This window comes from Salarias fasciatus, chromosome 12 (genome assembly GCF_902148845.1).
Source record: "Salarias fasciatus chromosome 12, fSalaFa1.1, whole genome shotgun sequence".
NCBI classification, from domain to species: Eukaryota; Metazoa; Chordata; class Actinopteri; order Blenniiformes; family Blenniidae; genus Salarias; species Salarias fasciatus.
This window is the reverse complement of record NC_043756.1, coordinates 20582653-20594721: the sequence shown is the minus strand read 5'-3', so window position 1 is coordinate 20594721 and position 12069 is coordinate 20582653. Positions and strand designations below refer to the sequence as shown.

At 44.9% G+C, this 12069-nt stretch overlaps 1 protein-coding gene across 4 annotated transcripts in view; it reads left to right on the top strand.

Moving 5' to 3' along the window:
* Positions 1–12069, top strand: part of slc20a2 (solute carrier family 20 member 2) — a 45352-nt gene that overhangs the window by 21181 nt on the left and 12102 nt on the right. For all 4 annotated transcript variants that reach the window (XM_030105384.1, XM_030105380.1, XM_030105382.1 and 1 more), the window contains 7 exons: positions 3433–4006; positions 6218–6358; positions 8325–8410; positions 9527–9623; positions 9794–9913; positions 11030–11263; positions 11350–11986. In XM_030105384.1, coding sequence (XP_029961244.1) covers positions 3718–4006; positions 6218–6358; positions 8325–8410; positions 9527–9623; positions 9794–9913; positions 11030–11263; positions 11350–11986 — 1604 coding nt within the window. In that variant the 5' untranslated portion in view covers positions 3433–3717. The remainder of the gene's footprint in view (positions 1–3432; positions 4007–6217; positions 6359–8324; positions 8411–9526; positions 9624–9793; positions 9914–11029; positions 11264–11349; positions 11987–12069) is intronic.

Here is a 12069-nt window from a genome sequence, read left to right as displayed (position 1 = left end):
GGTTATTATGCTGTTAAGCTAACGATATTCTCAGTTTGCATGTATGTTGCATGCAGTGTTGTGGATTTGTAATCAACATTTGCAAAATAACACATGATCATTTTACACAATAATTGCTCGCTGACACATATTCTGTCATTATTTAACCATTCTGAGTTGTGCTTTTCTTTTAATTAAACATTAAACTATTAATTTAAGTTGTAAACTTTATTCGGAGATCAACCATAACAAATCGGGAAAACAAATGAAAACTTGCTTCTTGTTAACCTGAAATATCCCCTTTTAGTTTCAGAAAGCTTTTAAACTGAGGATTCCTCAGATCATTGGGTTGAAAGTTGGTGAAACACACACTGTAGCATCTGATGCTTTTATTCTGACTCCATTCTGGAATCCTGAAAGCTTGAAGCTACACTGAACCTCCAAACAGCTTCTATATTGTTGTCACTGTAGGAGCTTCAGGCCTGCAGAGATAGTTCTATGTGCACAACTGGGAGTGGCCGTATGTAAACTGGAGTTCATGTGCAGCAGGATGAGGCGCACGTGTCGGTGCAGCTGAGTTTCCCTGTTTTAAAGACTGTGAAGTTGATTTTAAAGGGCCTTGGTTGAGTCACACTGGAGACACTCGTCTTTGATTTTCCTCACACGGGGATGAGGGACGCACCACCTGCTTTCCGTTGAGTAGTCTGACCTCCGCGGAGTGTCTTCTGGCTTCTTGGTAAAGAATCGTATTTGCTTTTGGTTGCGTTGCACTCGACCCTCTGGCTGCAGCGGCGTTCCCCACGTCAAACATTGACACAGTGTCTCCTTAGTGGTTCAAACCGTGCTTCATTCAGCGAGCTGACTATAAAGTGTATTTATGGAGCACTTCTCAGAAGTGACGGCAATCTGAAATATTGTTAAATTGCATTCTGCATTTGTTCAGTAAGAGTTCAAACAACTAAATGACCAATTAAAGAGTTAAAAGCCTTTGAATATTGATGCAGACATTCAAATGTTCTGGTGAGCTGAAATGCTAAATGTACGTTCAACCAATTAAAGAATCGATTCAGGCTACTTTCAGACAGAGATAAACTCTTGCCTTTGATTGCATTGTGAGGTTGATCATAAAATATTAACATGGCTGACCATGGAGCAAATGTCCCAATAAACAGGTTTATAGTTTCCTGATGTTTTAAGGGGCTGCAGGAGAATGGCGGCGGCGCTCTGATCCCTCTCAGGGGAGAGGTGGACGTCAGTGACGGATCGAGCCCCCCGGCGATGCAGCAGGTTAAAGCCCCGTTTACAAAACAGTGTTTGACTTTCTTTTGTTGAAGCCCTGGTTCGATTCCTGCGTGAAAATTAGCAGAAAGACTACTTTGTAAGGGAGCAGCTGAATGAATCCAGCAAGTATCAAATATTTTCAACAGTTCTTAAATGGAGTTTTAGATTTAGATCATGACTGGAGGAAAAGTCTTACGAGACAAATGACCAGACTATTTCTTTCTTTCTTTTTTTTTAACGTGTGTTGTGGTTCAACAAAGGATAAAGGATAGCGGTACGTGACCTCGGCTGTTCCAGATGGAGCTCTTGGTGGGAAGGAGGGAGCCATCAGTGCCTGTGGGCTGTTTGGAGACGGAGCGCTCTGCCCCCATGCGAGGAGGAGCACACAGTGGCTTCACGCCGAGAGAATGTACGAGCTCGGCCTGCGAGCTGTTTACGTTTGATGCTCCCCATTAGCAATTGGCCTAACCGTAGAAGGAAATGCGCTGCCATTAACTCCTGTGAAATGACTCTGATTATGTGGCACAGACAAATTAAAAATAGTAGGGAGAGAGGTCAGACCATGTCGTTTGTGGTTCTGAGGTTTCTCAGAGACCACCAGAGGCTGCATTGCTGGTGGCCTCTTCACCTGTGTTTAAAGGCAAGTTGTTACTGTAATGATGTAAATAAGCCTGTTGGGGCACTTGATTTTGACTTTCAAACATGTTCACTCGAAAGTTTTAATGGTTGATGTTATTGTGTCGTTTTGCTGGTTGGTCAGCTAGAAAAAATGTCTGTTTTTCTGCATCAATACCAATGTGAGAAAACCCTACTCTTGTTGTTTCACAGTAGTTGTAAGACTGAGAGTTTTATATGACAGGAGTAGAAAGAGAGGAAATCGGTGTTCAAGCAGGGATGATGCTTGATGGAGCTGTACTCCAGCTCATAATATCTCTATTTTTAAAGTTACCCTCAGTATTTATATATTTAATTTTGTGACTTAGAGATTTTACCGTGCAGATTGCACACAAGAGCATTTTGGTAGTGTCTTCATCCACTGTGAATGCTGACACACACACACACACACACACACACACACACACACACACACACACACACACACAATGAGCCTTATTCATAGCTATTCACATGTTTTGTATGCGTTTTTAAAGAATAAAAGACAGTCCAGTGAAGTTTTCTCTGGCTGAAGTGTGTTTTTCTGTGAAGTATTCCCACCTTGAGCAGCAGTACATCACCGAGTCTTACTGCATTGCAGTCTTAACTTAAATCCACGTCCCGAGCTGTTCTCTCTCTTGTGCTGCAGCAGAGCCTGCGATTCACTTTAAATTTGCACGCTGGAGCTTGTTACGAGGCTCGTGCCTTTTTCCGACGTCGCCAGGCGAGCACTTCTGCACGCACTCCGAGGCTGAAAGAGCCAAGTTTAAGAAGGTAGTTGAGTCGCAGTCTGTCGTGCGAACATCCACGAGGATGTTAGCAGGACTGTTTCTTCCTCTACTATCTCAGTTTTAAAGGAATCTGCTCCATCGAACTGCTTCCAGCAAGTTTGCAGTGCTTTGATGTGATTCCTCAATGTGGGTAATTCAGCCTGTCGTCAGTGTCGGCAGATGAAAGTGATTGAGGATGGGTCTATAAATGAACCCTCGATGTGTGGCAAAGGCAAAATCTGTGAAACATAAGCAGGTTCAGCAGCGCACCAGCTGCCCTATTGTGTGAGGAGAAGGTAGCACACGTCGACTGTGATGTTTGGAACGTTGCTCACCCCTCAGTCTGGGCGCTCTGGTCTTTTTATAGTGTCAGCGCTGACAGTGTGCCCTCTCAACGATCTGATTTGATTTCTTTGAAGTGCAGACTGCGATTTCCTATTGTGGCTGAGACGCACTCAGTTCCCCCCCCCCCCCACTTGAGTTCTCCGCTGATTCATCTGCATCATCACCAGTCTCCCCGAGTCCGTCGGGGTTTGTTTTGTGTTTTCCCTCATTTATTTTGTACTTTTGATCTCATACAGCTTCTCTTCCTCTCACTGCTTTAGTCCCTCCCTGTCTTTGTTTGAGTTCTTCGGAGGAAGTCGCAGGGAGGTGCTGTCAGACGGGAGCCGCTGTGGAGAAAGAGTAATCATGACTTATGACACTAATCTGTTTCTGTGTGTCCTCTTGTCTCTGTTCTCTCCGGCAGGTGGAGGAAGGTGCAGACAGGCTGTCTCACACTAAGCTATGGAATGCTCTCTGCTCCCACCATCACTAGTCTCCAATCTTTGGACTGAGCTCCAAACTCTTAGTTAGCAGCTGTGCTCCTCCCCTCGAACTCTTTCTAACTAGGGGACAAAGAAAAGGAGCGGGCTTTCTAAGTCCTCCACTAAAAACGCACAGAGCACTTCTTCTTTTTTCAGCTGTTTTTTTTGAATATTTAAATCACGATTTTTCCCCCTTCTTGGATTTTTTTTCCTGGCAAAACAGCAAGATGGATTTGGAGTCATATATGTGGATGGTCATCATTGGCTTCATCATTGCCTTCGTCTTGGCGTTCTCGGTTGGAGCCAACGATGTGGCCAACTCTTTCGGCACGGCGGTGGGATCCGGCGTGGTCACGCTCAAGCAGGCCTGCATCCTGGCGTCCATCTTTGAGACGCTGGGGTCCATGCTGCTCGGAGCCAAAGTGGGAGAGACGATCCGGAAGGGCATCATAGATGTGCAGCTCTACAACGACACGGTGCCCGTGCTCATGGCGGGAGAGGTCAGCGCCATGGTCGGTAAGTGGAGCCGCAGCTTCAACATCCACTGAGCAGCCGAGAACTAAGCTATTGATGAAGATGCAAAGGGGTAGGATTATATAAGTTTTTACTTCTTCCTACTTCTTCAATATGATAAAGACAGATTGGCATGTATCAAAGGTAGATGTTTAGATGTTTTTCTTGTTATTCTGTTTGTTTCGTTTCTTTTTTAACATGTTCAAAATCAATAAAATAATCATCCTGAGAGTTTCAAACATGTAACAAGCGAGTTTTTAAAGTATCAAAAGTACTGATATTTCAGTTTATTTATAGGTAGTAGGTAGTAAGCAATGCATGCCTTAAAAATATACATAACTGCAATAAGGAAGTGCAGATACTTCATTACTTGCTACATTTGCCACTGAGTCATGCAGTTGCTCTCATTAATGTTAATGACACTCTGTAAGTTAAATCTGAAATTGGCACCAATTACATTAATTAGGAGGTATTGCAGGAGTCTCATCAAATCAGACTGATGGTTCATAAACCTGTAAACACTTCAATTACCTGGAAATTAGAAACTTACGGAAATAACATTGGACTGTCTGCCCGTCTAAGATAAATAAACCTACAAAACCGAGACGTTCTGTTAACAAAAGCTGCTGTTTCACAGAAATGAGTTTCATGAGACAATCCCCAGGATTTGTAAAACTATATGTTTGATTTGTTAAAAGTCAGACAGTCATTAATAAAGGCAGCTTCAGCCACAGACGTTATGGACTTTAGTGAGTCTTGATTGATATCATTCAGCGTGAACTGACTTTAAAAAAAGAAAAAGGTTAATTAGACTAATAGAGTCCTCAGTTTACTTTTTAGTGTGTAAAACTATTTGGTGGTGAATTTATTGCATCATTTCTCCTGACCAGTGCTGTGCAGCCCTGCTGTCTGCAGCAGCCTGATAACAAGCCCTTCATTTGCTCTGGCTGGGTTGCAGCCGAGAGCCGCTTAGTTATCGCTCTGCAGGATTCAGCCTGGAGAACCTGTGTGGTTTAAAAACTAGCGGGCAGCTACTTTTCCTCCTCCGAGATGCAAAATTGACAAAAACTAAAGAATAAATTATACATGAGGTGAGAGCATTTTTCTCCACAATATTAAGTGTTACAGTTTGTAAGTGTGATATCTTCATCATAACATTTTTGGGAGTTGAATGTGCTGAAGAAACCTTTCAGTGTTGGGAAAGGTTTGTGAAATGACTCACAGAAAACACTGCTGTCCTGCCATCGAATTATGTTGACAGTGAGGAACAAGCATGGATTGTTGAGCGCTAACAGCAACTTCACACATCAGCAGTTCACTAAGAGCGGTGCAGAGCACAAAACAATGGCTCTCCCATTGAGACAATGCCATGTTCATAACAGTGACATGGGAATCCCCGATGACTAATACCAGCGCATTTATCACCGCTTCCCAGCAGTCTGAGGGAAATCTCAGATGTGAATGTTGAGGAAACACTGCAAATGCTTCATCTTAATCTCGAACAGGAAATATTTTTCCCAAGTAAACACTTTGCTCAGAATTAAAGGGTGTTTCAATTGGAGGATGGTTGAAGTTTACGAATAATATACAGTCGGTTCTGTGTGTGCGGCCTGCCTGCAATTCAAGACAAGAAAAAAATAAAACCTCCTCACATGACAATGACACACTGCAGTCTTTATTATTGTTTGTCTGAAAACCTGTGGGAAAAGTTGTTTGCAGACTCTGTATTATTCCTGTCACTGATAAATGAACTATTATTCTCTTTTTGTTTTTTTTTCTCATCGCCACCTGTTTACACGCGAATGTTTTCAGCACACTGGGTTCATCTTAAAATGCCCCACATTATCCACCATGTGCAATTACTGCATGCCATTCAGCAATTTCGAACCCAGTCTTGCTATTCTATGTTTATGCTGCACTACAGTGTAGCATGCACTTTACAGATTTGAGATAAAACTCAAAACTACTGGTGCCAGAGTTTTTAAACAACACAAGCCTAAATCAGTCATTTCGGATGGGCGATCAGTTGCATTTAAGATGTCACGTCGCCTTTCTCCAGGAGAGTAAATAAACAGAAGCACAGTCTCAGTGAAGCACGTTATTTGCAGATTGTGCTTTGTTTTTGTTTCAGAGTTTTATGGTCGGTGTGAAATGTTTGATGGGTAAATATGACACTGAGATTTTATGTTCTTTTTTTTCTTTTTTTCTTTTCAGGGTCAGCTGTCTGGCAGCTAATCGCCTCCTTCCTCAAGCTGCCCATCTCTGGGACTCACTGCATTGTTGGCGCCACCATTGGCTTCTCGATGGTGGCCATCGGTACAAAGGGCGTGCAGTGGATGCAGCTCGTCAAGATCGGTAATGGACAGAGGTTGCATGAGTAGGGTGTGTGTGAGGGTGTGTGTTTTCGGAGAGGCTGCTGCTGACATGTCACATTAGGCCTCTTCAATTGTGTAATGACGAGAAGTCTCTTCTTTACGAGTCGGCTGTGTGAAGAAGATGTCAGCTTTTCATACTTGGAAATCAGAGAGGTTTTTCAGTGCCTGATTAGCTCTCCCTGAGTTTGCCTGTTTTTTTGTTTTTTTTCTCAGTGTCGTCTGCAAAAAACATGCATTTTGAGATTAATTGGTGACATTAATTTGCCAGCTGGTGTGATTGTGAGTGCGCTGTGTGTTTGTCTGACCCTTCATTTACTGTGTGATGGACTGGTGACCTCTCCGCCATGTGCCCGGCCTTCTGGCCTCGCTCACCTGGGATCGGCTTGAGTTTGGTAAAGAAGATAAAAGGATGCTGTCGGCCAAAATGGGACTTGCAGTCGTTTTGGACAGCGATTGATTTAGAAGAGGCAGAGGTGCAAAATTAACCTTGGGAAAGCTCAGCTAGCCAGTATTAGGCATGAAAGAAATACTCCAAATAAATTAGAATCATCTTTATTTTAAAGATGCTACAGAGTTTTTAGAAGAATAAAAAACTGAACAAAGGAGATATGTGCTAATAACGGACAAGAACACTTATGTATCAGTACCGTCTGATATAAAGTCGGAGTTTTGAAGGAGAACATGGAAAAAAAAGGGGATGTGGGCACACTTCAATTTTTGCAGTTAATTTCTGAGAAGGCCACTGAAAAGCTCTGGCTACTGTGGAGGACTGAGTCATAACTTCTACTCAAGTGTGCATAATACGAAAAAAAAAAAAAAAAAACTATTAAAAAGCAGCATGTTCCTGCTCAAGGTTTGTATTTCTTTTCATGCTTTGTAAGATACTGGTGACTCACATTTGAAACATTCAAATCTTTCTCCACAGAGGATGGGTGAAGTATGAAAGAGAAGCAGCTGGATTAAAAGCAAACTCATTTTCATCCTGTTGATTGTTGACATTGACCCGTCGTTGGCCAACCGGGAGGCGGAGGAGAAACCTGAAGTTTTATATGCAGGAAGCCTACTGAGACCAAAGCTTTTTGAATCTGGTTTTTTTTTTTTTGTTTGTATGTTTTTTTATGCATACGTAACTTAACTTCATGCCCTTTCGTGCTCTCTGCTGTTTCCTCTGTGAGTGTCTGGCCTTGTCTGCTGTGCCCGGTGTGTCCTGTGTGGCTTCGCTGGTTTTTTTCTTGTAAGGTCAGGGTCGGAGTCAGAGGTGTTGAGTCCGGGCCCTCCTCCTGACTTTGTACCAACAGACCCCCCCCTCCACCGCTCGTACCTCAATGTACCACTTTCTATGTGGAGTCACTGAGTTTAGGAGGATCCCTGTTGGGTGACCTACGCCCCTGAAACTCCACCTGGAATATAAACTGCAGCAGCAGCACAGTCTGGGGAGTCAGAGCTCAATAGCAACACTATAACATATATGCTTATACATATTTGAGTGTGTGTTGAACCCCATTTGGAGAACGACACGCTTTATATGTGAATCCTGATGAGTATTTGTGAGTGCCTCTGTGAGCGTTCATTCTTTTCGATCAGCCGTCATGCCCCTCTGGGTATCCAGCTCTCCTCCACCCTGCTGAGGGAGCGGGCAGGAAATTGGGTGAATCTCAGTGGATGTCTGCTGCGGGCTGCAGCTGTTCATTACTTTCCGCAGAGCAATGCACACTGACCTCTCAGGGATTACAGTAATTGATTTCGTGTCGTTTCATTACAACAACTAATTAAAAGTATATCAGCGCGATACAACTTCACTAGCCTTACGAGGTAACACCAAGGACGGCGTGAACACTTGAGTCATTGAGTCTTTCCTGAGCGATGATGTTGCATCTCGGTGTGATTCATGTTTGTTGGCAGCTGCTTTCTCCCGGTTCTAACCATTGTTTTCCCTCCACTTCCAGTGTCGTCGTGGTTCATCTCACCGTTGCTCTCTGGACTCATGTCTGGACTCCTCTTCATGCTCATCAGACACTTTATCCTCAACAAGGTGGGTGTTGCTCGCTACCTGGGATTTATTGATAATTTATATTGTGATGCTTGTGATTTTTAAATCTTTTTAAGCTCACAGTAAACATTTTGTGACTGACATCTGTAAATTTTGATTAATGGTGATCAGATGTCTGACGTTCTCCACGTTTCGAGACTGTTGTCAGTCTGTGACTTTAATTACCGGCGTTTATATAAAGACACTCACGTGCACGCACAGCTTGTGGAAGGAACGTGTGGAAAGATAAAATCCGTTTGATTTGGCAACAGTCGCGGATCTGCAGTTACATAACGGGCAATCTCTGGCAGACTCGAGAGGAAAGTGCTGTAGATCATCCTAAGGTCATGACTACAGGATTATGTATGAATGAGTCATGAGCTGATTTTTTATTTGGACTGGAGTTCCTGCATAGATGGGTCAAATCTGGACCAGCTCATTTGTGTCTCTGCAGGCTTATTTGCATGAGCTCAACTCGGACTGATCGCTCTCTGCTTCTTCTTTTTTTATTTTTTTTAACTTTCTAACTTTCAACTTTAGTGTGGGACTAAATTTAGCTGCTGGATGCCAGACTTTAAAAGTACATCCATATTTCACAACAAAGTATTTATAATATCAAAAAACTTTAGACACCGTGTGTGATTATAAATTGTTGCATATCTCATACTATTTCAAATACTTTATTGTTGAATATCCATAAGTGTGATGATGACAAATTTTTGTTCAACATTTAGGCCTCTGTCTTTAAAATAATGAAATAGTGGAGCAATAAGGACACCTGGGTGAGCCGTGCTGCGACATGTGCACCCAGCCGTGAATAATAAGTCATTTAATACGACAGTTCACTGAAGCATAATCCTGACACAGCAGAAACCTCAAGAAAGTGGTTTGGAATTAACAATTACTGAAGAGGTTATGTTCTGTGATCATATTATTGTAATTCCATCACACAATAATTTAACCTCCTCTACATTTTAAATGCGTGTGTTCCTCGCCCTGGAGTTGATTGTTTCATGAGTATACTGCATGAAAAGAGTGAAAAGCACAGAAAATGCATGCAGACTCCAGACTCCTGTATTATCGTGTATTTTGTGTGAAAGATGTGGGTTTCCTCCACAGGATGACTCTGTCCCGAACGGCCTGCGAGCGCTGCCCCTCTTCTACGCCTCCACCATCGGGATCAACACGTTCTCCATAATGTACACTGGAGCGCCGTGTAAGTGCCGGTGGTTAGAAATATCATCTCACTTTGTTTAGTCTGACACAAAAGCATGATAGAATTATCTCCTCAGGCTTAAGCAGTGCCTGTCACTGTTGTTTGCCTGCGGGAAATTGGAAAGTTTTTTGTTTGTTTTTCAAACCCGTGTGCGTGTTCATTAACCGCAGTGCTCGGGTTGGGAGAGCTGCCGGTCTGGGCCATCTTCCTCATCACTTTGGCCGGGTCGTTGGTGTGCGCGGCTCTGGTCTGGATCTTCGTCTGTCCTTGGATGAGAAGAAAAATAGCAAGTAAGTTTTTTTTGTTTTTTTCCTCTGTCCGCCCGGTCATTCTTGCCCCCTCTGAACCCCCAGCGCCAAACAGCAGCGCCTCAGCCGGCACACTCTGTGCTCTGACACCAAAGCCAGCGGATGTGTTTTCTCCCTGGTTTCTGGCAGAGTGACTGCAAAAAAACCCCGGTGAACCCTGTCCCGCTCCACTCGCTCAGATTCTTGGGTGCACGGCGACTTGGCCAGATAAAAGGGGCGAGGATCGCGGCCTGCAGTGTGTAGAAAGCTTTCAGAAGGAGGTTAGGAAGTGTTTTCCTGATGGGAAAATCAGCCTACAGCAGCTTTGTGCAGGATAAATGGGACCTTCTGCCCCCTGCCGCAAAGTAAAAACAAAGCTACAAGCTGTTTACAGGGGCTATCCGACTTGGTACTCATCAAAAGGGTTCCGCTTTGTGGAGCTGAAAAGTGAAATCCTTTCAGTAGACTGTGGACGTAGCAGTGTTATCCCTGTAGAGGTTTAAAACAGAGGCTTTCTTTAACTTTCCCTGGACCCAGCACACGTGTGAGGCCAACTTGACCCGTTACTCAACGTGTCGTCGACCTCTGAATGCCTACGAGGATTATTGGTGATATTATCGGTTATAATCTGGATATCACCGCATCCGTTAGAATGAAACAGGTGGCGGCTGCAATCGTTTACGTGTTTGTACTGGGGCGTTTAAGGAGTGGAGGGGCATCGAGTCTATCAGCGCCAGGATTAGTTCGGATCAGCTGACGGCTGCGTGTGTTTGAGGAATGTTTCCACACAGTTGTGTCTTTTTCTCTGAGTCGACAAAAGGCTTTTTATCCTCATTGATTGCCGTTTAGAGTCGTGCAGAATGCAGGAAAACGTTTATCGTAATCGGAAAAGATTATACAATTGATTTTCAATTTAATCTTACTCTAATCTTGAATTCTTCAAATCATCTTCATTCTAGAACCCTTTTTTTGTCCTCACACCCAGCATTTGCTCTTCACGTGTAAATACAGTTGTGACTTTAGCTCAGCATTAGCATAAAAGTCTTGCATTGTTGGGAGGATTAATGTCTTTGCGTGAGCCCATGATGCTTTGTTGAACTCGCTCTCCATCCCTCTCAGGTCGTTTAAAGAAGGAGCAGGCTCTGTCCAGGATTTCTGACGAGAGCCTGGACAAGATCCCCGAGGAGGAGGAGGAGAGTCCCGTCTTCAAGGAGCTGCCGGGGGCAAAGGGCACGGACGAGGCGGTGCTACCTCTGACGGGCAGCAGCAGCGAACGCGCCACTCGTGACTCCAGCGGAGAGCTCACCAACTTGGCCAATGGCGGCACCGTCCTGCCAAACGGACGGGTCTACGGTAAAACTGGGGAATTCCAAAATATTCAACTTCCTCCTGGGATTATAGCTGCTTCTGCTTCAGCGTGACTTCTGCTCGTCTTTCAGGTCGAACTCACTCAATGACGAACGGCTGCCTCAAGTCGCCCGTCTCCAACGGCAGCTTCAGCTTCGACGGCCACATGCGCAGCGACGGCCAGGTGTACCACACGGTGCACAAAGACTCGGGCCTCTACAAAGACCTGCTGCACAAAATCCACCTGGGCCGCATGGACGAGAGCGACCGCTCGGGCTCCCACTCCGGCCCGCCCGACAACAACTACCGCCTGCTGCGCCGCAACAACAGCTACACCTGCTACACGGCGGCGATATGCGGCATGCCCGTGCAGCCGCTAATACGCACGGAATCGCGCGACGACAGCGAAAAGCTGGTGGGCGAGGGCGGCGGGAGGAGCAACAGCGTGTCCTACTCCAAGAAGCGGGTGCGCTACGACAGCTACTCGTCGTACTGCAACGCCGTGGCCGAGGCGGAGATCGAGGCGGAGGAGGGCGGCGTGGAGATGAAGCTGGCCACCGAGCTGGAAGGGGTGGAGGAAGAGGGAGGGGCGGCGCCGATGCCGCTGGAGGACTTGACAGAAGAGGACCACGAGGAGAAGGACAAATCGGAGGTGTTTCTGCTGTTCCACTTCCTGCAGATCCTCACGGCCTGCTTTGGATCCTTCGCCCACGGAGGCAACGACGTCAGGTGCTGAATATACGACAGATGTCCATCTGTATGTGCGAGTCGGGAGTCAAAATGTGCTCAATCATATTTTTTTTTGGCTTCTT